Below are 23,801 nucleotides of genomic sequence, written 5' to 3' on the forward strand. Positions count from 1 at the left end.
CGGGGGAGGGGGGGGGGGCAATGGGCAGAATCACAGGATCAACCGATCAACCGGACTGGTTGCGTGTCGAAAACTTTGTGCCAAGTTTGTCAAGTCTTGTAATCCACCTCTGATTGACGTCACTTATTATGTCACAATTCTATCCGTAGTCTGATCATTATCATTCAATTACTTTTAATATCTTTCTCTTTATTTTATAATTTCATGCTCGAATCTTTTTTTTTCCCGCTTGCCATTTCCACCTCCCCTCCCCCTCCTTTCACCTATTCGCACCCCCTTGCTGGTCTGCGAATACGCTATTGATTATTCGCACTCGAACCACTCCTCCCAGTCCAACACTCAACCTCAACCACGCGTGTGATCGTGAGGTTAGAAAGAAGACTTTCCGACGACAACTACAGAAATCTGTAAGCAATGCCGTCCCTTCAAAGAATAAAGTAAGTAAATTGTTTATTTTGATAGTCAATGCACCTGTTATTTCGATCCCGATGAGAATAGAACAGCTCCAAGGTCAACACGTAAATGGATATCCTCAAAAGCAAGGTTGTGTTGTCATCAATAATTCCGTCGTTGGTTGCGACTCCAGTGTTGTGGTCCCGCTTGGATCTATTAAACGTAAATAAATCGGGTGTCGAAGTTCATTGAGGACGCCGTTCTGAGTTTTCTTTGAGTTGCCACCTTCAAAATTTGTCTTCATTCTACTATTGTCACCCCAGAAGCAACTGTTGGTGGTGAGCTAAGTTTTTTGACGCATTGTTTATTGTTTTAGGAAACCTACCACTCATAGGGGGAAACGAGCTTTACTAAGGAAAGAACCACAAATCATTGAAGACACAAAGAAAGCCTTTTTTGTGAAGGGGAAAAAGACTGGCCCGCTTCTTGCAGATTTTCTGAAGGATTTAGTAAGTTTGATGCTAGCAGTATCTTTATTATGATTATTAGTTCCTCTTAATGTCATTCTTTAACTTTGCAGTATGCGTTGAAAAGGCCAGACGCTGCTATGCTGTCACGCAAAAACGATGTACTTCCCTTTGAGGATACATCTTTCCTTGAACATCATGGCAGGAAAAGAGAAGCCAACCTGTTTGCATTTGCCTCTCACACTAAGAAGCGGCCAAACAATTTGATACTTGGTAAGATTTTTTAAATGCTTTGTCTCAACCAGTATCAAGATCAATCAAGCAGACTAAAATATTTTTGTTATTTCTTTTCTTGCAGGTAGACTCCATGATTATCAACTTTTAGACATGGTAGAATTAGGAGTAGAAAAATACACTGCCATGAAAGAATTTGTGATTGAAAAAATTGGTGTTGGGATCAAACCATGCCTGGTTTTCAATGGGGATGTGTGGTCTCAAATGCACGAATATCAACGGGTCAGAAACTTGCTGGTAGACTTTTTCCACCGGGAATATCTGGAAACAGTGGCTCTCCAAGGTTTAGAGCATGTAATTTCATTCACAGCTGCAGATGGCATGATTTACATGAGAAGCTACAAGTGAGTAATCGCTTGATTCTAATCGGAGCAGTGATATTCTTCCTTAGGCATGGTTCAAGTTTTCTGAACTTGCCTCGTTTTCTTTGCAGGATATTTTTGAAGAAGTCTGGTCAGAAGACTCCTCGCATTGAAATTGAAGAAATTGGTCCATCAGCTGATATGAAGCTGAGAAGAACAAAGCTAGGATCTGATGACCTCTTCAAAACAGCTTGCAAACAACCCAAGATGCTCCAGGTTCGGATATTTATCATGCATGTATTTTTTTCTTTGTTTGATTACTGTAACATTATAACGGTTTTCTACCCTTTTTCTACCAGATTAAGAAAAAGAAGAACGTTACCACAGATGGGTTGGGTACCAAACATGGTCGCATTCATATTCAGAGACAGGAGATTGATAAAATACAGACGAGGAAGATGAAGGGTCTGAAGAAGACTGCAGCTGAACGTAAAGAAGAAAGGACCGTGTTGAAGAAGCGAAGAGCTGACCTTGCTGCTAGCGGGATTACAAGCAAGAGGTTGAGGACTGAGGCATGAACTGTAGTGTAGGCTATTAATTAAAATAAAACTTAAGGAAAACTAAATTTGCATTCTTCTTTCATCAATTTATTAAGAGACATCACCATTCTGGTAGTTTTCCATCCAAAGGAGAAAATATTATACAAAACCACTAATTCTACATATATGTACAAAACAAATTGTACTGGATACTTATTCCATTAAAACCACAAGGTGGAATGCAGGAATACCTCAGATGTGACTATATCGAATATAGTAGAAACAGTTTCCTTGAATAGGGGCAATTGGAAGAGAAAAGAAAAACATGCCTTCACAATATGTAGATGAACCATATTAATAAAGTAATTAAATGTACCAACAGACTTGAAAATACAAAGTGATGCATTCAGAATAATATTTAGACTGAGTATGTCTTGAAAAATAATATCACAAATTGTTAAACTTCACCGAAAACAGTGAAAAATGCTCAAAGGGGTGCATTCACAGGCCAACCCTCAAAGGGATTCCAGATGTGTGTGGACACTACAGATCATAAACCAATACCAATATACATGACTAATTCCTGGAACTCCAGCAAAACAAGGTCAAAAAAAATTAGAGCAGGTACAAGCTTGAACACCAGCCACTGCAAGGGGGATACATACATAAAGGGTAGCATCAGTTATCAAATGTGACTGCTCACCTCAAGAAAACAAACAAACAAAATTCTACTTTCACAATAACTATTACAGGAATCTGGTTCAGTATCGTTGACGGATGTGAATACCAATGTACAAAATTAATGACAAACTTATAGTACAATACTTACAGTAGTACATAATGTGCACACAAGTTACTACAACGATTCTCACTTTTGAAGAGATCAAATAGCTGAGATACAAGTGGACACATCCCCTTTGGTAACAGACCTAACAATATGCTGGCCTTTCACATTGGTAAATTGCATAAGAAAGAGAAATATACCAAAAAAAATATATTAACTCTTCCACCCTCATGCTCTTTTCGCCTTCCATTCATGGCTTTGAAAATATTTTTTACCACTCAGCATCACCATTGGCCCTCTGGAAAACGAAGTCTTTTCCATTCAGGTTCATTATACCATCCTTCAGGTAAAATTTCCATTTGTTTCTAGTTCTAGTGATCTGAAAACAACAACATAAGAACCCAGTTATATAGATTGAAGTACAGTATGCTATTGCTTGGGCTTATAATTACTATCTCCTAGTTTAAATAAATTGAGGCTCACCTTATCATATTGACACACAACTACATTCTCAGTGTCAAAAAGATCTTGTGGGTCTTCATCACTAACATCATCTCCAGAATTCAGAGGTTCCTGTCACAAAGGAAAGATAATATAAAATAATAAGTAAGAAATGCAGAAATGTGTTAAGTGTAATGCTAGATCCATTTTATAATCTTACTTCTTCAGCTCCACCTTCATTTTCATCATTTTCATCTTCGTCACGTTCATCATTATCATCAATGTCATCATCATCATCGTCGTCGTCATCATCATCATCATCTTCATCTGATGAATCTAATGCTCCATCTAATTGGGATATGGTGTTAGAATTCTACAGAGAGGGGGAAAAAGTACAATGTTATAAGTTGTAATGGAAGTGTACCATTCCTATTATTGTATTCCTTGAACTTACTTGGTGGCCAAACGGAGTTACTCCATTATTTTGATTATTTGACGCAGTCTGAAGCTGTACAGCTGCTGATAAAATTATTACACAGTTTATTAATGCCACTTGTCGTAAAAGGTTTAAAGAACAAAAAGAAGAAAAAAAAAGGGAATTTACAACTGCTTAGGAAGTTTTACTAACCATTTGCAGCTTGACCCTGAAGTGCAGCATTAACATGTTGCTGCAGTAGAGAGCAGGCAAGTGGAAGAGGTAAATTCATTGTAGCGGAAATGACTGGTCCAGTAAGCACCTGTTGTAACTGATTACCTGAAAAGGAGTACTGAGTTATTAGACACTCAATTTACATAAGAACAAAAATAACGAACTTGTTGTAAAATTTGTTTGCTTACCAGTTAGTGCAGATGCTGGTACATGAATAGTTAGAACTCGTGGTTGTGCATCTAAAACACCAGTCTGAGGAGGCAATGTAATTTGTATAGGCACTTGACGATTAGGATCTAAACCTGCAAAAGTTGTTGTGGGAGCTGGCTGCGGTGCAGCTGGTGGCGGTGGCGGCGGCGCTGCCTGAGGTGCAGGTTGTGGTTGAGGAGTGGGCACTACAGTCTGGCTCTTCAAGAGAGTTGTCTGGTTTTGGAGTTGGTTCATGTTCTGTAACCTGTTCAACTGTTGCTGCGCAATAGATATGGTTTGGCTATTCTGTGTAACAGCAGGTATGACTCCTTGAGTTGACGGCATGACTCCAGTGCTTGCTGCCGCCATCATGCCTCCATTGATAACTCCTGACCCAGCCACTTGAGTTGCTGGTATTGGAACTGCCACAACATGGAAAGAAAAACACAGACATTAATGGAAAATCAAGCGATTAACTCCTGCAAAGAATCATTAAGTAAAGCATAGTTCAATTTCCCAACAATTCTATGAAGTTTTAAAGGTTGTTTGAAATGAAAATGGATGAAAAATATCTTAAAGAGTGGTCACTGATAAACATGCTTGATTTGGTAAGATATGCACAGGCAATTTTGAAATAAAAGCTAGAGATAGATAAATTAAAAACATGCAGAACCAGGCAACCCCACCAACCATGATGGAAAGGTTTAACAATCCATACAGTAACTCTCATGGTTGAAAGAGGCAATTCCATCATCTAAAGGCTTGAACCATTTATTGTTCAGATCTGAAAATGGTAGTTTATACTGAAAATACAAGTACCAAGAGGAACAAAACTACAACATAAAAAAAGATTTGCAAAAAGAAAAATAGAGTGAAAATGTATCTTGAGAATATTTAGTAAAGATGATAGATGAAAGTAACAACTGCTGTAGACACCATCAACATTGTTGCCTAGAATATAGAACAAATGCACAGACAAAATGAGAAAAATCAGTATGTTATGTAAATTTAACAATTAAACAAAATTATATAAAAAAGAACAAAACAGTCTCAGTTAAATATTACTTTGCTAAGTCTCACAGAAGCTTGAAGATCAACAAGGAAATCTAAAAATCTTAATGCCCAAAATTTAAAAGAATAAATTTAAAAAGAAAAAATCAAAATGGGGAAGTACCACTACCACAATGTCAACTCAATGGCTGAAAAGCTGATCAACCCTGCACTAAAACCAAATTTAAAACCAGCAAGCAAAGGCACACACTTAAGCACACCAAGCAATAACAAGCACAGATTGTTAAAACATCACCCACAATGCTACAATTCTCTGACAGAATGCCTCCACCTACTCTCACATGATTAAGACAGGCTCACCTTTGACATCAGCAGCATTATCTGCTGCTACTGTGGTTGATGTTGCCGCTGCTGCTGCTGCCGCTGCTGCTGCCGCTGCTGCTGCTACTGTGGGGGCAGCAGCAGCAGCTTTGGCCGCTGCCGCTTGACTCTTTTTAGATCCACCTGCAACAAAGTTTGCTACAACCTACCAGCAGAACTCGACTCACTGACAGAAAAAAAGCCTTTTAAGCTTGAGAGCTCTTGTACAGCCTACAGCACCTAACCAATGTAATATTGAGGTAGAAATTCATATTTAAAAAAAAAAATGAAATGACAGCTCTTACTTATTGAGAAAAATAGCAAGTATTGTTTCTTTGTCTTAAATACCCATTGAGGCAACTACATAATATAAATTCTACTTGTTCTATTACAATGACGGCACAGAGCTCTCTGCTTGGTTGAGCTTTCAAACAAAGCTGTGCTGACTTTGAAAGTACCAGAAGCCTAGCATGAGTAGAAGCAATCACTAAAATTGGGAGATGGGATTCTCTGGGGTTTAATACACATCAATCTACAGTACCATCTAACAAAAAATTGTTAGTTGAATGATTTTCACACTGTGATAAATTCACACAATATGCAATAATAATGGTGTGGAAAAACGACTTAAAAATCTCCTAATAGGATTGAAACACCAAGTCATTAACACAGAAAAAATTAAGTGATAGTTAATACAAAAAACAGACAGCAAACCACACAAAAACCAAGCAACATAAAAGCAAATGTTGCAGATTGACACCGGAGAAAAGTTGAATTCCCTTAAGGACAAAATATTATCTACTAAAACCTCAAAAATCCATATGATGACTAAATAAAACAGTAGATCAGAGTGCAATTCATAGCTTCAGAGGCAAAAACCACAGCTAAACAATAAAGCTTAGTAAGTAGCAGTGTTGTCAAGACATACCTGACTTGGAATTTGATTTCTGACCCATCTGAGGAGGGGCATGGTCCAATGGCTCTGGATTAGGTTCCACGGCCTTGTTTGACAATAACTTCTGTTCCCATAGTTGCTTGAGCTCTTGGAGCACTTGATCATCCACCCCTTCGTCCAGGAACGCTTCTCGCACTCCAGATATAACATCATCTATGACGCTATTATATAGCTTTAACTGCAAAAGAAAGGTATGCCAGAATGAGCTTGTGATGCTGTGAATCAAGGGTAAAAGAAGACATTAAATTTTCATAAAATATCAAGATGCACAGTAAAAGAATTATTATTTTACAGGTACATTTAATAAAGTAGGAAAAGAAACAACCCTTGGAAAGAAGGGGGGCCAACAAAAAAAGCAAATAAAAATTAATTCGAAATTTTTCAAAGATATGAAAAATACAAAAACCGAATAGAACTTTTAACAGAAGTACACTTTGACTAATATAATTCATGGTGACACACAATTCTTGTGGAGAGGTTATAACTTTCAATCTGGCAAAGGAGAAAAATCATAGGGTGGCTATAGATTTCAATAGGTCACAGAAATGCTGGCTTCAAAGCAGAAGTTCAAATTAAAACCAGAAATATAGTTAACTGCTTGCAACGGGGCCAGACATAAAAAGCGGTGAGAGATACCGTGTTGAACATAACCTCAAATTCCCCAACGGTTTAAATCAGCTCAAAACTTTAAGTACGTATTTACAGCCGGTGTGTTTCGATGCACAACCAATTTCAACGTTTCCCGGAAGTTGCAACTTACCACACACGATTGACTAAGCGACATTCTTAAATAAACTAAATGATTCTAAGCTGCTACGATAATGGACGAATACAACAGAAGAGGCCTCCTCTCCTTCCCCTCCCCGTTCCCTTTCCCTCCCCTCCCCCTCTCTCGCCGACGTCGTCATCCCCTCTCCCCACCCCTCCCAAGGTGGCCGATGGGTTGCCTACGCACCCGGCGCCCGTCCGGCGCCGGCCTTGGGCGGGAGGGGCCCGGGGCCGCCCCCCTTTTCGGAGCGTGGAGCCGAAGTTGTCACGTCAAACAGGGCGGCGATTACGGAGACGGACTTGGGGAGTTTCTGCGATCAGAAAATCAGAAACGTGTGTCTCGCGAGCGATTCCGAAGAGTCGATTCGCCTCTCTGTCTCTGTCGCACTCATGAAGCGCGACGTGGGGTTGTGAGACAGTCAGGCGGCAGACGAAACGAGTCTTCTGAATCAGTTCCCGAACCGGCTGGAGACGGCCAAGTGGAACTCGGACATGCGGGCACGAGGACAGCGACAGCGGGCGGCGGCGGCGGGGACGCGGCGAGGCGTTCGTGTCTGCGCTGTGGTGCGACACTCCCCCGCGGTTTCGGCTCGGCGAACTCGGACACTTGCTGTCGTCGCCGCCTTACAGTCGGGAGGGTAGGCCGGCCCGGCAGACACACATGCATGAGCTTGCCTACCTGTCGGGCTGTGCGTTCGCAGTGCGTCGGCACAGTTGGCACACATTGGCACACATACCCACGCAAAAACAAGCAAACAGCCAAAACAGACCGCCCGCCCTGCCCCGCCCCGCCCCACCCCGCCCTGGCGGCATCGCGATGCGCCTCGACGCGGCCCGCCTCGCGCGGCCCGGTGTCATCAGCACACAATCGAGGCTGTCATACGCGGCGGCGGCCCGGCGGCCCGGCCGCGCCCTGTTGGCCTTCCCGTCTGGAGGGACGGAGTCGACGGAGTCTGGGGCCGAGCTGTGGAGCGCGGCCAAGCGCGGCGCGGACCTGGTGCCGGTGTCACTGGCAAATGATGAGCCGGTGGGGTGGCGGGGCCGGGCGGGGCGGGGCGGGGGCGGCGCGGAATCTGCCCCCGGCGGCGCGGACGGCGCGGCGGCGGTGACCATGTGGTGGTGCCGGCCGGGTGTTGTGGTGGGATAGGACCAGGAGGATCCGAGCCGAGCCGCGCCGGGCCGAGCCGAGCCGAGGCCCCGGCGCGCGGTGCCCGCTGTGGCGTGGCGGCGTGGCCCGTGTGGCGTGCGTGCGCGCGATCCCCACGGGGGGCTCAGTCGCTTTTCGCAAGTGGCGAGTCAAGTCGCGACCCGCGCGGCGCTTAGCAGGGCGCTGGACCGCACGTACCGCCGCACGTACCGGCACCGCGCCGAGCGAGCCGAGGCACTGGTTGGCGTGCAGCGCGTTGTGACAGTGACAGTGTGACAGTGGGACTGAGCGACGTCACCGGCCGCCTCCCGCCACCGCCAGCAGTCGGCCAAGAGCAGCACGCCTCCACCATGTGAGTGAGGGGTGCCGTCTCCCTCGCATCCCCAGGGCCGCCCCGCCGCCCCGCCAGTGCGATAAAGACAGAGCAACGCTCAGGGTCATCAAAGATGGTCTCTTCGCGCCGCGCGCGCTTTTTGTGTCCGGCGACCGATGGGCGGGACTTCCCTGTCCTTCCGAGCGAACGCGTGTTGGGCACGTCGTGGCAATCCGATAGTGAATCCCCCTCGCCGTGCCCGGCAGTCTGTCTCTCTCGCACCCCCACGAAGCGCCCGGCTAATGCGAGAGAGACAGAGCGTTGAGATCGCTGTTCGGAAAGAGCGTGCAGGCCGCCCTGCCTGCCTCTCGGAAGCGACGAGTGTCTCCGGGGTCCGGGGGCTCTGCGCGGCGCGGCTCCTGTTTGGCGACAAAAAGACGACACCCCCCAGACCCCCAGACCCAAGCCCAGGTCGACGCCTCGGTAATTAATCGACCGCTAAACTCTGCCGGCCCGGCGTGTCGGCGCCCTGGACCTCCTCCCGCGTCCCGGCGGTCGAAATTGGGAGCCGAATGACACGGCGGCTTTGGCATCCCAAACGAGAGCGGACGGTGGAAAGAAAAGCAGCCGCCTGGGCGGAGTTCTGGCGTCGCGTGTGTGGTGCCGGGCTGCCGGCCGTGGCGCTCCAGACCTCTAGCGCTGCCGGAGGCTGGAGGACGTAATTACATCACTGGATGAAAAATAAACTAATCGGCCGCTCGAGGAAAAGTCCTTTTCTTCGCTCATTCCGCAGTTCGCTGCCCAATTTCTGCTATCGTAGATCGTCGGGATGGTTCCTCATTCGCGAGCCTGGCTGCTTTTTTTGGCGCGGAATCGTCGCCGGACCGAATGATTTCGGTCCTACCGTGACGACGCGAAGGCTGCGCGCTGCGCCCGCGTGTGCCGGGTGAATGGGTGTGGTTCAAATCAAGGTGGACCACTTCTAGCGATTCCACATTTAAAAAAAGGATCAGCAAAAAAAGAAATCAAGACCACCTGGTGGTCGCTGCACCGCGCGGCCCGCGGTCCGAGCTACCTGTCACTCTGATTGGCCTCATAAATGAGCCGGGGAACCAGATCGGATGAATTTCCCGGCGATACGGCAGGGAAGTGAATGGAGTAGTATAATCTTCCAATCAAAGGCGGCAGGCAATGGCGCAGGCAAACGGCTAACGCGCGCCCAGCCGAGTTTCCCGCGTTTTCCATAATCCTCTTATAATGCCCGATGATTTCTGTCCTCTGCTCGGCGCGGCTCGGCGCTGGAGTCGTTTTCTAGTGGTGCGACACTGGCAATGGCCCGGGGATCTCTTTCTCATATGCATGCTAAAGCGGCTGAATCAAGCGGCGCCGCAGTGAACGCAGTGCGAGGGCAGTGCGGGGGCGGGACCGTCTCCGCCGTCTTGGCGATGCAGCGGCGCGACCCCGCGGCGCTGTCTCTCTCGCACCCCCAGGGCGCGGCCCACGAGTGCGAGAGAGACAGCGCGGCGAGGCGACTGTTGAGTCTGCAGCAGCGCAGTTAATTATCGGCCCGACAAATCCCTCGGCTTGTCGAGGCAGCAGGCTGGCAGTGCAGTTGGTGCAGTATGGAGAATAGCCTGGAAATAATCATCGCCTGCTTTGCGCGTTGCGCGTGTGCGCGTGCGCGCAGGCAGCGCACTCAAGGCCGCGCTTTTGAAAGCCGCTTTCCTAAACGGCGCGAGGAAGACGCAAATTAAGCGAAAAGAAAAAGAAACAGGGCACGAAAACAACGAAAAAGGAGAGAAAACAAATGACATGCTAGGCGGTCGTTGGAGTCGTCCACGCCCATTCATGCCAGGCGGTGAACGGGAGCAGCGCTCGGTCCAAGCGCTCATGGCGTTTTACACTGTCGTCGCCCGGCGAGGTGACGAATCGCCGTCCATAGATCTCGTCTTCGAGGAGCACATGGAGGGCCTTCCGGGGGCGGTGTCCACGGTGTCCACCCGCCCGCACCGGCCGTGCGTCGCCGTGCATACCAATGCGGCCCGCTCGTGCTCCAGAAAAGTCAACAGTGTACAGAGTACACTGGGAGAGTGCCCGTCCCGGCCGGCCGGGTGGACACGCCAGCATGAGTGGATCTGAGTAAACGGCCCGGGCACCGTCGAGTCGAGACGTTGTAATTGCCGATCGCCACCAACACGGACGCGGCGGGTCGCGGCGGGACGGTGTCCGAATTTCGCCCCTCGACGACCATCTTCGGGCTGCACGCGGCTGCCGCGCCCGAACGCGAATCTGCCGCACGGCGAGACAGCAACGCACAAGCACACGTGATCGAACAGCAATGTGTGTTCCGGGTAGCCGCGCCGTGCTTGCGCCGTGCTTGCACAAGAAGTGCTTTTGTTTTCTCGTTGTTTTCATTATCGCGTCCGCGCGTCCGCGTGCAGCAACAGGCCCGCCGTCACTCTATTTATCCGAACCGCGCTCTGTCTCTCTCGCGCCCCTACGGAACGCCCCGCGAGTGTGAGAGAGACAGTGGACTGAACGCGCGTCCTGCCGCAGTCGGCCGCCGGCCGAAAGAAGGCAGAAGGCCCGCCTCCGCCTGCTCCGCCGCCGTCTCCCAGTTTCGCCAGTTTTTCTACCTCTCCACGGCGATAAAGATTGGGGGAAATACTCGGCCCTATCAAGAATCGATTGGAAATGGTCGACGCTGGCAAGAAACAGTCAAAAACAACAGCCGGACTGCGAACGGATTGGCGGGCCTGGCGCTTCGCGGTCCGCGGTCCGCGGTTCGCGGCGGCGCGCGGTGGTCGTCCCTCCTCCCCTCGCTCCTCTCCGTCGTCATCAAGCTCGCGGGCAAAACGAAGCGGTCTCTTATTCCCCATTGCAGCCATTTTCTCATCCGCGGCCCGGCCTTTGACTGTCGCTCTGTCTCTCTCGCACTCGTGGGGCGCCCCGCATGGGTGCGAGGGAGACAGAGCGACGGAGCACCGGCCGGGCGGAGGCGCGGATGTTCCTCGACGAATTGGAAGTGGAAAGAGTCCTCGCCCTTGGAGCGAGTGTGGCGTGCGGGGCGGCCGTCTCTCTCGCACCCACACGCCAAGCCGACGCCAAAGCCGACGCCAAGCCCTCAGAGCGAGGGACCGCCCACTCCACTGCAGCAGATACGCATCGCACCGACCGCGGAGCGGAGCCGGATCGGCACCTTGAGGCTCTCGCTCTCTCTCGCTCTCGTGCACGCGCGCATCCTGCCAGCTTTTCACCCCCGCGCCCCGCGCACAGCACTGCAGACTGAGAGTCGTTTTCATCGCCCTACGCACCTACACGGGACGCCCCGTGCCGTGGAGTGCGAGGGCGACGGAATCAGTCTGCAGTGCCGTGGCAGTGCACTGGACGGGACGAATCGGGGGAATTTCCCTTCCTTTTCCCGATCATGGCCCCCAATTACCGCGCATCGCCGCGCTAACGACCCGGAGGAAAATCCTGTGAGAGAGGCATCCCCGGCATTGTCCACCGGCGGAGCGAGGCAGAGAGAGAGAGAGAGAGAGAGAGAGAGAGAGAGAGAGAGAGAGAGAGAGAGAGAGAGAGAGAGAGAGAGAGAGAGAGAGAGAGAGAGACAGAGATGAGTGATGAGGACCGAGGCCGTCAGTTAGATGTCGAGAATGCACGTTCTGCCTTTGTCGTTGTTTTGATTTGGCGCCTTTTGTATCATCGTGTTTTGGAGGCGCGGCGCGGGCGCACTTCCTGACCTTGCAGCCCGGGAGAGGAAGAGAGAGAGGAGGAGGAGGGGGAGGGGCGGACGTCCATGGCATTCGTGGGTCCAGCCAGCCGGTCTAGCTCCGTCTGGTGATTCACTGGCCGTGCCGGCGTGCCGCTGCACTGCACATGCAGTTGCACAGGAAGCCGAGCTGCGCGGAGCGATTGCACTTGACTTCTGCACTCGCGACTCTCTTGGCGGCTGGGTCGCACTTCGTCCAGTTTATCTCTCGGGAGTCACGTGGCAGTGCAGGCGCGGGCCGTGCTCTGTCTCTCTCGCACTCGTGGGACGCACTCTTCGGAATCAAAATCGTTCTGATGCTTTGTGTGTTTTCTGTGCGAATTGGTCGTGTTTGGCACGGAAAAGCAGTGCCATGATCGGAACTCATGTCGAAGTAAAGAGGCTGAACCAGATTTCCAGTGTCGCTGACGTCACTCGGCGGAGTTTATATTCGCGGTGTCGGGTTCGCGGTGTACTCGCGTCAGCGACAACGGGTGTCTAGAGGGTAAACTGGCCAACTGCTCTGGTTTGGAGAAAGATAAAAAAGTGGCCTGTTGCTGGGCGCGCAGTTCCAGCAGTTCCAGCTCCTCGGGGCTCTAGGATGAAACTGGACGCCCCAAAAATGAGAGACGACCTGACGGGACGGCACTAGAGAGCCTCAGAGGCACCTGGCGCCGAGCTGAGCTGGTCAGTGAGCGAGCCCCGGCGTGCCCTGTGTTTGCCTGGGCGAGAGTGTAGCAGCAGCAGCTGTGTTGTCCTGGCTCCCGACGGCACGGCACGGCGTTCCCGCCGAGCGTCTCGTCGCTCTGTCTCTCTCGCACCCCCACGGCGCGCCCCATGAGTGCGACAAGGACAACGCGAGCAGCCTGCTGGCGATGGAAAGTTCGGAAAAGCTGTTCGGAAGCAAGGACCCCTTTCGGTCCGTCCACAACCTAACTCTGCCTCGACAAGCGGCCCCTCCTTCGCGCCAAATTTCCCCGCCCGATTCTCATTTCAAGTCATTAATCACACCTTTCGGCGAAATGTCTCAGATGATGAGATGCGAGGTTTCTCCGGGGAAAGGGGAGCGGCAAGCAAGGGGGCGGTCTAGCCCCGCCTGCTCCAAACTGCTGCCCGTTATCCCAACCCGGGAGTCGCCGCTCGCTGACAACGGGTGGCCAATTGTGCGTCGAAGTGGCCGGCGATACAGTGCGGTAGCGTACTAGTACACTGGCTGCAGTGGCGGTCCGAGCCGAGCGGTCTGTGTGGCCGAGACCTTCGAGTGGGCCTTCGTCTGGCACAGTTTGATGATCGAGAAACCGGTCAAAGCTCCCACTTGTGGTAGGGTTCCACTGGGGCGGGGCGGGGCGGGGCGGGGTGGCTGGATCAACAGCTTCTTCTTCACGCACGCGGGGACCGAACTCGAAAACGCCCGGCCGGGCGGGGCGGTGGGCGCTGCCGAGTCGGTGTGCTAAGAGGGCTGTAAATGTCAGCTTTACAGTGCCCCTCCCCCCTGCCCCGCGCATTTCGATTTCAAAACGCGATTCGCACGCCGTTTGCCCACTTGCCTGTTTGCCCTGTGCGTGTGCGGGCTGCGGGCCGTGAGGGTCGGGACTGTCGGGACGCGCTCACCGCCGCTCTCCCACGCGACAATGTTACAGTGCAGTTACAATGCACGTGCGTTATTGTTGGAAGCCCTCGCCTGGGATCGACGCGGATGGCCGCAGAGCCGTCTAATGGCACTGTTAAAAACAACAATCACGGGGAGGCTTTCATGAAAGGCAGTATACAGATTCGATGGGGCGAAATCGAAGCAAAATTATAGGTGACTCTTCCCCGCCTGAAACTCGATCACGATGATGTCACTATTTTATTCTCAGTGATGATTGTGAAGAAATAAACAGGAGAGGGAAAAATAGGGATAATAAATAAACAACCAAAACATGGATTGACTTTTGGCTTTTTGTATCTCATAGCGGCGGTGCCAGGCGGCCAACAGCAACTCACCGAAACCGTTGATACGACGGGGGACTTCCCCCTGCGTCAGTGTCGACGGGAAGTGGGGTCCAACGACCCGTGGCTCTTTCGAAAAACCAAAACAAAAGGGTTTCTCTTCAATAAAGCAAAAAGCAATCTGGAACGTTTACCGAAGCGGAGCCGACGACCGGATGGAATCTCTTCCGGTGACGCCCTCACACCTCGGCGTGGTCGGCGTGTTGCGGCTGCACGCCGGGCAAACCACCTGCATCCGAGCATCCGAGGTTCCGAGGTTCCGAGCCGGGGCGGGGTGGGGCGGGGTGGGGCGGGGTGGGGCACATCGCCCGGACCGGCAAGGCCTCGCCAGCCGGTTTCCTCCGCGTCGTCTTGTTGCCCCCCTAATGGGCCCGCAAATCTCTGACTGTGGCCCAGCATTTCGGTCTCTCGGACGCTGCGGACGCCCAGAGGCGCGTCTCCAGATAAGGCCAGAAGGACGAGCACCAGCGAAGCGACCGTCGCGCACCGAACAGGTGGCTTCGTCGCGAGTCTATGTAGCTTGACCCACCTCAAAGTTGACCTACCTATATATTAATTAATAAAAATATTAATATAAATATTAGAATATAATATGGGAATATAAATAGGAGTAATATAAATATTACCAAAAAAAGTTGACCCACCCCACAGTTGACCTACCCTATATTTTTGACTTGACCGACGAAGCGCGACGGCCTCGCGGCAGGGGAAGCGCGACAGTGTCGCGGCAGGGGAAGCGCGACAGTGTCGCGGCAGGGGAAGCGCGACAGTGTCGCGGCAGGGGAAGCGCGACAGTGTCGCGGCAGGGGAAGCGCGACAGTGTCGCGGCAGGGGAAGCGCGACAGTGTCGCGGCAGGGGAAGCGCGACAGTGTCGCGGCAGGGGAAGCGCGACGGCCTCGCGGCCAGGGCCGCCGGAAGTACTTTCTGGTGGGGGGGGGGCGAAATTTTTATGAAAAATTGTTGGGTTGCCTACCGTTAAGGGGCAACACCCAATACGGTTTAGACTTCTCTAATAGTGTTCCAAATCCAGCAAACGAAGCGAGCTTAAAGCGAAAATTCACACAATTCTAGACTTTAACACAACTTTTGCCATTTTTAGAGCTTAATCACACGCTTTATTGGTGGGCGAAGCGAGCCAAACGGCAAAATAATGGAGGAAAACTAAGAAAACCTGCGAGCGAAGCGAGCAAGAAGCCAAAAATCAAAGAATTTGCGACTTTGCTATATTTTTCTCTCTATTTTGAGCTCAAAATGGCACTTTAGTGTCTGAAAGTGGGGGGGGGGCGCTGCCAAACAGCGAGGCTGTGCCAGCGTCAAGCAGCGAGGCTGTGCCAGCGTCAAACAGCGAGGCTGTGCCAGCGTCAAACAGCGAGGCTGTGCCAGCGTCAAACAGCGAGGCTGTGCCAGCCTCACACAGCGAGGCTGTGGCAGCGTCAACCAGCGAGGCTCTGCCAGCCTCACACAGCGAGGATGTGCCAGCGTCAAACAGCGAGGCTGTGCCAGCGTCAAACAGCGAGGCTGTGCCAGCCTCACACTGCGAGGCTGTGCCAGCCTCACACTGCGAGGCTGTGCCAGCCTCACACTGCGAGGCTGTGCCAGCCTCACACTGCGAGGCTGTGCCAGCCTCACACTGCGAGGCTGTGCCAGCCTCACACTGCGAGGCTGTGCCAGCCTCACACTGCGAGGCTGTGCCAGCCTCACACAGCGAGGCTGTGCCAGCCTCACACAGCGAGGCTGTGCCAGCCTCACACAGCGAGGCTGTGCCAGCCTCACACAGCGAGGCTGTGCCAGCCTCACACAGCGAGGATGTGCCAGCCTCAACCAGCGAGGCTGTGCCAGCGTCAACCAGCGAGGCTCTGCCAGCGTCAACAGCGAGGCTGTGCCAGCGTCAAACAGCGAGGCTGTGCCAGCCTCCACAGCGAGGCTGTGCCAGCGTCAAACAGCGAGGCTGTGCCAGCCTCACACTGCGAGGCTGCCAGCCTCACACTGCGAGGCTGTGCCAGCCTCACACAGCGAGGCTGTGCCAGCCCACACAGCGAGGCTGTGCCAGCTCACACTGCGAGGCTGTGCCAGCTCACACAGCGAGGCTGTGCCAGCCTCAAACAGCGAGGCTGTGCCAGCCTCACAGCGAGGCTGTGCCAGCCTCACACAGCGAGGCTGTGCCAGCCTCACACAGCGAGGCTGTGCCAGCCTCACACAGCGAGGCTGTGCCAGCCTCACACAGCGAGGATGTGCCAGCGTCAACCAGCGAGGCTCTGCCAGCCTCACACAGCGAGGCTGTGCCAGCGTCAAACAGCGAGGCTGTGCCAGCGTCAAACAGCGAGGCTGTGCCAGCCTCACACAGCGAGGCTGTGCCAGCGTCAAACAGCGAGGCTGTGCCAGCCTCACACTGCGAGGCTGTGCCAGCCTCACACTGCGAGGCTGTGCCAGCCTCACACTGCGAGGCTGTGCCAGCCTCACACTGCGAGGCTGTGCCAGCTCACACACTGCGAGGCTGTGCCAGCCTCACACTGCGAGGCTGAGCCAGCCTCAACAGCGAGGCTGTGCCAGCCTCACACGCGAGGCTGTGCCAGCCTCACAATGCGAGGCTGTGCCAGCCTCACACAGCGAGGCTGTGCCAGCCTCACACAGCGAGGCTGTGCCAGCCTCACACAGCGAGGCTGTGCCAGCCTCACACTGCGAGGCTGTGCCAGCCTCACACAGCGAGGCTGTGCCAGCCTCACACAGCGAGGCTGTGGCAGCGTCAACCAGCGAGGCTGTGCCAGCCTCACACAGCGAGGATGTGCCAGCGTCAAACAGCGAGGCTGTGCCAGCGTCAAACAGCGAGGCTGTGCCAGCTCACAAGCGAGGCTGTGCCAGCCTCACACTGCGAGGCTGTGCCAGCCTCACACTGCGAGGCTGTGCCAGCCTCACACAGCGAGGCTGTGCCAGCCTCACACAGCGAGGCTGTGCCAGCCTCACACAGCGAGGCTGTGCCAGCCTCACACAGCGAAGATGTGCCAGCGTCAACCAGCGAGGCTGTGCCAGCCTCACACAGCGAGGCTGTGCCAGCGTCAAACAGCGAGGCTGTGCCAGCGTCAAACAGCGAGGCTGTGCCAGCCTCACACAGCGAGGCTGTGCCAGCGTCAAACAGCGAGGCTGTGCCAGCCTCACACTGCGAGGCTGTGCCAGCCTCACACTGCGAGGCTGTGCCAGCCTCACACTGCGAGGCTGTGCCAGCCTCACAATGCGAGGCTGTGCCAGCTCACACACTGCGAGGCTGTGCCAGCCTCACACAGCGAGGCTGTGCCAGCCTCACACTGCGAGGCTGTGCCAGCCTCAACTGTGAGGCTGTGCCAGCCTCACACAGCGAGGCTGTGCCAGCTCACACAGCGAGGCTGTGCCAGCTCAACACTGCGAGGCTGTGCCAGCCACACAGCGAGGCGTGCCAGCCTCACACAGCGAGGCTGTGGCAGCGTCAACCAGCGAGGCTGTGCCAGACTCACACAAGCGAGGCTGTGCCAGCGTCAAACAGCGAGCTGTGCCAGCGTCAACAGCGAGGCTGTGCCAGCCTCACACTGCGAGGCTGTGCCAGCCTCACACTGCGAGGCTGTGCCAGCCTCACACTGCGAGGCTGTGCCAGCCTCACACTGCGAGGCTGTGCCAGCCTCACACTGCGAGGCTGTGCCAGCCTCACATGCGAGGCTGTGCCAGCTCACACGCGAGGCTGTGCCAGCGTCAATCAGCGAGGCTGTGCAGCGTCAAACAGCGAGGCTGTGCCAGCCTCACACTGCGAGGCTGTGCCAGCCTCAAACAGCGAGGCTGTGCCAGCCTCACACTGCGAGGCTGTGCCAGCGTCAAACAGCGAGGCTGTGCCAGCGTCAAACAGCGAGGCTGTGCCAGCCTCACACTGCGAGGCTGTGCCAGCGTCAAACAGCGAGGCTGTGCCAGCGTCAAACAGCGAGGCTGTGCCAGCCTCAAACAGCGAGGCTGTGCCAGCGTCAAACAGCGAGGCTGTGCCAGCCTCAAACTGCGAGGCTGTGCCAGCGTCAAACAGCGAGGCTGTGCCAGCCTCACACAGCGAGGCTGTGCCAGCCTCACACAGCGAGGCTGTGCCAGCCTCACACAGCGAGGCGTGCAGTCACACGCGAGGCTGTGGCAGCGTCAAAAGCGAGGCTGTGCCAGCCTCACACAGCGAGGCTGTGCCAGCGTCAAACAGCGAGGCTGTGCCAGCGTCAACAGCGAGGCTGTGCCAGCCTCACACAGCGAGGCTGTGCCAGCTCACACAGCGAGGCTGTGCCAGCGTCAAACAGCGAGGCTGTGCCAGCCTCACACAGCGAGGCTGTGCCAGCCTCACACAGCGAGGCTGTGCCAGCCTCACACTGCGAGGCTGTGCCAGCCTCACACTGCGAGGCTGTGCCAGCCTCACACAGCGAGGCTGTGCCAGCCTCACACAGCGAGGCTGTGCCAGCTCACACAGCGAGCTGTGCCAGCCTCACACAGCGAGGCTGTGCCAGCCTCACACAGCGAGGCGTGCCAGCGTCAAACAGCGAGGCTGTGCCAGCCTCAAACAGCGAGGCTGGCCAGCCTCACACAGCGAGGCTGTGCCAGCGCAAACAGCGAGGCTGTGCCAGCCTCACACTGCGAGGCTGTGCCAGCCTCACACTGCGAGGCTGTGCCAGCCTCACACTGCGAGGCTGTGCCAGCCTCACAGCGAGGCTGTGCCAGCCTCACATGCGAGGCTGTGCCAGCCTCACACTGCGAGGCTGTGCCAGCCTCACACTGCGAGGGTGTGCCAGCCTCACAGCAACGAGGCTGTGCCACGCCTCACAATGCTGCACGGCCTGTGAGGCCAGCCTCACCACACCGCGAGGCTGTGCCAGCCTCACACTGCGAGGCTGTGCCAGCCTCACACTGCGAGGCTGTGCCAGCCTCACAGCGAGGCTGTGCCAGCGTCAAACAGCGAGGCTGTGCCAGCCTCACACTGCGAGGCTGTGGCAGCGTCCAACAGCGAGGCTGTGCCAGCGTCACACAGCGAGGCTGTGCCAGCCTCAAACAGCGAGGCTGTGCCAGCGTCAAACAGCGAGGCTGGGGCCAGCGTCAAACAGCGAGGCTGTGCCAGCCTCCCACAGCGAGGCTGTGCCAGCGTCAAACAGCGAGGCTGTGCCAGCGTCAAACAGCGAGGCTGTGCCAGCGTCAAACAGCGAGGCTGTGCCAGCGTCAAACAGCGAGGCTGTGCCAGCGTAAAACAGCGAGGCTGTGCCAGCCTCACACAGCGAGGCTGTGCCAGCGTCAAACACGAGGCTGTGCCAGCATAAAACAGCGGGGCTGGGGCCAGCCTCACACAGCGAGGCTGTGCCAGCGTCAAACAGCGAGGCTGTGCCAGCGTCAAACAGCGAGGCTGTGCCACCCTCACACAGCGAGGCTGTGCCAGCGTAAAACAGCGAGGCTGTGCCAGCGTCAAACAGCGAGGCTGTGCCAGCGTCAAACAGCGAGGCTGTGCCAGCGTCAAACAGCGAGGCTGTGCCAGCCTCACACAGCGAGGCTGTGCCAGCGTAAAACAGCGAGGCTGTGCCAGCGTCAAACAGCGAGGCTGTGCCAGCGTCAAACAGCGAGGCTGTGCCAGCGTCAAACAGCGAGGCTGTGCCAGCCTCACACAGCGGGGCTGTTCCAGCGTCAAACAACGAGGCTGTGCCAGCATCAAACAGCGAGGCTGTGGCTGCCTCACACAGCGAGGCTGTGCCAGCGTCAACAGCGAGGCTGTGCCAGCGTCAAACTGCGAGGCTGTGCCAGCCTCACACAGCGAGGCTGTGCCAGCGTCAAACAGCGAGGCTGTGCCAGCGTCAAACAGCGAGGCTGTGCCAGCGTCAAACAGCGAGGCTGTCCAGCGTCAAACAGCGAGGCTGTGCCAGCCTCAACAGCGAGGCTGTGCCAGCGTCAAACAGCGAGGCTGTGCCAGCGTCAAACAGCGAGGCTGTGCCAGCGTCAAACAGCGAGGCTGTGCCAGCGTCAAACAGCGAGGCTGTGCCACCCTCACACAGCGAGGCTGTCCAGCGTAAAACAGCGAGGCTGTGCCAGCGTCAAACAGCGAGGCTGTGCCAGCCTCAACAGCGAGGCTGTGCCAGCGTCAAACAGCGAGGCTGTGCCAGCGTAAAACAGCGAGGCTGTGCCAGCTAAAAAGCGAGGCTGTGCCACCCTCACACAGCGAGGCTGTGCCAGCGTCAAACAGCGAGGCTGTGCCAGCGTCAAACAGCGAGGCTGTGCCAGCGTCAAACAGCGAGGCTGTGCCAGCGTAAAACAGCGAGGCTGTGCCAGCGTCAAACAGCGAGGCTGTGCCAGCGTCAAACAGCGAGGCTGTGCCAGCCTCACACAGCGAGGCTGTGCCAGCGTCAAACAGCGAGGCTGTGCCAGCGTCAAACAGCGAGGCTGTGCCAGCGTAAAACAGCGAGGCTGTGCCACCCTCACACAGCGAGGCTGTGCCAGCGTCAAACAGCGAGGCTGTGCCAGCGTCAAACAGCGAGGCTGTGCCAGCGTCAAACAGCGAGGCTGTGCCACCCTCACACAGCGAGGCTGTGCCAGCGTCAAACACGAGGCTGTGCCAGCGTCAAACAGCGAGGCTGGGGCCAGCCTCACACAGCGAGGCTGTGCCAGCGTCAAACAGCGAGGCTGTGCCAGCGTCAAACAGCGAGGATGTGCCAGCGTCAAACAGCGAGGCTGTGCCAGCGTCAAACAGCGAGGCTGTGCCAGCGTCAAACAGCGAGGCTGTGCCAGCGTCAAACAGCGAGGCTGTGCCAGCGTCAAACAGCGAGGCTGTGCCAGCCTCACACGGCGAGGCTGTGCCAGCGTCAAACAGCGAGGCTGTGTCGCGGCAAAGGAAGCGCGACAGTGTCGCGGCAGGGGAAGCGCGACGGTGTCGCGGCAGGGGAAGCGCGACAGTGTCGCGGCAGGGGAAGCGCGACAGTGTCGCGGCAGGGGAAGCGCGACAGTGTCGCGGCAAAGGAAGCGCGACAGTGTCGCGGCAGGGGAAGCGCGACAGTGTCGCGGCAGGGGAAGCGCGACGGCCTCGCGGCAGGGGAAGCGCGACAGTGTCGCGGCAGGGGAAGCGCGACAGTGTCGCGGCGGGGGAAGCGCGACGGCCTCGCAGCGGGGGGGAAGCGCGACAGTGTCGCGGCAGGGGAAGAGCGACAGTGTCGCGGCAGGGGAAGCGCGATGACGTCGCGGCAGGTGAAGCGTGACAGTGTCCCAGTGACAGTAGACGATACTTCAAAAAAATTTATAATAAAAAATAGGGTAGGTCAACTGTGGGGTAGGTAAACCCTTTTTTTGTTAATATTTATAACACTATTATTTATAGTCCCATATTTTTATTCAAATATTTATATTTATATTTTTATTAATAAATATATTGGTATGTCAACTGTGAGGTAGGTCTAATGAACAGCCCCGTCTGAGACTGCCGCCAGAGGATCGTTTCGCCCCCCTGTCCCTCTCGCACTCATGCAGCGTTTCGTGGGGGTACGAGAGAGACAGAAACGAACCGATCCTTCGGACTCTGGCGGCTGGAGTGCGGGCGGACGATGCGCGGCACCGCACTGCACTGCACTGCACTGCGGTGTGACTCGCAGGTGGCGTGGATGGCGGATCCGCGCCTCGCACAGCGCCTGCCGGTGTGCCGCCTGCGCCTCCTCCCCGCCGGGGAGGCCCTGCCGCCCGCGCTGTGCGTCGGCCGCCCCAACGTGGACGCTGTGTTCGTGGCGGGCGGCGAGAGCGCCGTGGCAGTCGGCGACGCGGTCTCGCTGACGTGGCGCCTCCTGCACCGCGGCACCCGCCGCGTCGTGCTCTGGCTGCCCGACGACCGCCCCGAGAGCCTGGCAGCCCTCGGCGGCATCCTGCGTCACGGCTGGAAAAAGTAGCTGGGCTAGACGCTGGCGCTCTGCTTGGTGTTGGAGCGGATGGCTAATTTGTCCGCCCTGTGCAGCTTGCTGGTAGCCGCTGTGGCCGCCGCACACGTGGACTTCTACCACGTGGAGCCTGTCGGGGGCGACGACTGCCGCGCCGCCATGCTGCACCACGTCCTGCGCTGGCGGCGCGACGGCGACGCGCGCCTCAACCTCTTCACGAACGCCGAGGCCGTCAACTTCCACCGCTGCACACTCCGAGCGATGGCCTACGACGCGCCGCCGTTCTCCGTCCTGCTGAACCAGAAGAGCCAGGGGGAGGCCGACGGCACGGCCGCCGTCTTGTCCGAGCGCTCCGTGAACCACCACTACCTGGAGCTGCTGGCCGCGCGCTGGAACTTCACGTACTCGCTGCGGAGGGACATCGCCGGCACGCTGGAGCCGGACGGCAAGGCCACGGGCATCATCGGGGACCTGCTGGCCGACCGCACGGACATGATCGTGGGCATGCTCCTCCTGACGCCGGTCCGCAACAAGTACATGGAGATGGGCAACTGCGTTTACAGTGTGTGCTACTCGTGGGCGGTGCCGAAGCCGCCGAGGCCTCCCGGGTACGGTGTCCACAGCGAGGCCGGCGGGCCAGGACGTGCAGTCGCCCGCCGCCATGGTCACGCCACTGTTTGTGTGCGACAGGATGGGCGTGCGGCGGTTCCTGTCGAGCTACCATTGGGCGGCGTGGCTGGGCTACGCGGCCTGCGCCGTGGTGGTCACCGTCACGCTGGCGGTCCTGGAGGAGCTGGACCCCGCGCGCCGCAATGCACGTCGCCGTCGTCGCCGCCTCCGCCAGAGCCGGAGACGCTCCGGCCGAGGGCGGCGCCCGCCCCCGAGGACGCTGGGCCGCTGGCTCCGCGAACTGCTGCGCCCGGCCATGTCGCAGGCGATGTCCCCCACGACCCTCAAGATCCAGCAGGTCCAGGTTCGCACCCGCTCTCCCCCCTCTCTTGCACTGATACTGATCCACACCCACTGCAGGCGGGATCCAGGAATTGGTGAAGGAGAAGTTGCCTACCTGGCAGGCGGCCTCTTGCTCATCCCATTCCCCCTGGATCCGCGCCACCCAACGCTCGTCGAAACAACCCATCTGTCTGCTGCAGGTGCGCATGGTGGTCGTGCTGTGGTACTTCATGTGCACCGTGATGGTGACGGCGTTCCAGGCCAAGCTGCTCATCAGGCTGACGACCCGGCCGCCGGAACAGCCGGTGAGGTCGTTCATAGACCTGGCCATGGCAGGGCTGCGCATCGGGTGGCCCCCGCAAGTGTACGACGAGCTCTACGACGACTTCAAAGCGGTATCCACAGCCGAAACCTGATTGCGCGAACTTCCGCTTTAGACTATTTGTTGTTTTTCCACTTTATCGGCGCGGCTCCGTTGCAGGGCGAGGCTCCCCTGCACTTTTGGACCTTGTACAAGTCGATGGCCTTCCCCATCATGAACGGCTCCGCGGCCATGCGGGCGCTCGGCGCGACGGGCCGCGTAGCGCTGCTGCACAGCCGGGAGTCCCTGCTGT

General features: G+C 55.5%; 3 protein-coding genes across 5 annotated transcripts in view; 2 read left to right on the plus strand and 1 right to left on the minus strand.

Annotated features, from left to right (window-relative positions):
* Positions 1-87: 87 nt before the first annotated feature.
* On the plus strand, positions 88-2,081 carry LOC117652887 (ribosome production factor 2 homolog). Its single transcript, XM_034398081.1, has 6 exons — positions 88-437; positions 770-902; positions 974-1,133; positions 1,219-1,498; positions 1,588-1,732; positions 1,816-2,081. The coding sequence occupies exons 1-6, from the start codon at positions 415-417 to the stop codon at positions 2,032-2,034; spliced, it is 960 nt and encodes a 319-aa protein (XP_034253972.1). The 5' UTR covers positions 88-414; the 3' UTR covers positions 2,035-2,081.
* On the minus strand, positions 2,078-7,254 carry LOC117652885 (transcription initiation factor IIA subunit 1). 3 transcript variants are annotated; one of them, XM_034398078.1, is made up of 9 exons: positions 7,145-7,254; positions 6,358-6,562; positions 5,430-5,573; positions 4,058-4,480; positions 3,849-3,974; positions 3,675-3,736; positions 3,441-3,593; positions 3,263-3,352; positions 2,078-3,158 (listed from the first exon to the last, which is right to left on the minus strand). In XM_034398078.1, exons 1-9 carry the CDS (start codon positions 7,166-7,168, stop codon positions 3,051-3,053), a joined length of 1,335 nt encoding a protein of 444 aa, XP_034253969.1. In that variant the 5' UTR covers positions 7,169-7,254; the 3' UTR covers positions 2,078-3,050. The 3 variants fall into 3 exon arrangements, with proteins under 3 accessions (XP_034253969.1, XP_034253968.1, XP_034253970.1); XM_034398077.1 differs by having other exon boundaries at positions 3,675-3,739; XM_034398079.1 differs by lacking the exon at positions 5,430-5,573 and having other exon boundaries at positions 3,675-3,739.
* Positions 7,255-8,443: 1,189 nt separating this feature from the next.
* The window catches only part of LOC117652377 (leukocyte elastase inhibitor-like), a 29,861-nt gene continuing 14,503 nt past the window's right edge, over positions 8,444-23,801 (plus strand). The window contains exon 1 of the mRNA XM_034397236.1: positions 8,444-8,651. Within this exon, the coding sequence (XP_034253127.1) occupies positions 8,650-8,651 (2 nt within the window). The 5' untranslated portion in view covers positions 8,444-8,649. The remainder of the gene's footprint in view (positions 8,652-23,801) is intronic.

This window comes from Thrips palmi, unplaced genomic scaffold, assembly GCF_012932325.1.
Source record: "Thrips palmi isolate BJ-2018 unplaced genomic scaffold, TpBJ-2018v1 HiC_scaffold_7, whole genome shotgun sequence".
NCBI lineage: Eukaryota > Metazoa > Arthropoda > Insecta > Thysanoptera > Thripidae > Thrips > Thrips palmi.

Bases quoted from the DNA above. Each gene is read 5' to 3' on its own strand.
- LOC117652885 (XM_034398077.1), bottom strand. From the start codon at position 7,168: ATGTCGCTTAGTCAATCGTGTGTG. The intron at 4,481-5,429 runs GTGAGCCTGTCT...ATGTTGTGGCAG, and splicing joins TAATGCTGCTGATGTCAAAG to TTCCAATACCAGCAACTCAA. The intron at 3,594-3,674 runs GTAAGTTCAAGG...CCCTCTCTGTAG, and splicing joins TAACTCCGTTTGGCCACCAA to AATTCTAACACCATATCCCA.
- LOC117652887 (XM_034398081.1), top strand. From the start codon at position 415: ATGCCGTCCCTTCAAAGAATAAA. The intron at 438-769 runs GTAAGTAAATTG...TTATTGTTTTAG, and splicing joins CCGTCCCTTCAAAGAATAAA to GAAACCTACCACTCATAGGG. The intron at 1,499-1,587 runs GTGAGTAATCGC...TTTTCTTTGCAG, and splicing joins ATTTACATGAGAAGCTACAA to GATATTTTTGAAGAAGTCTG.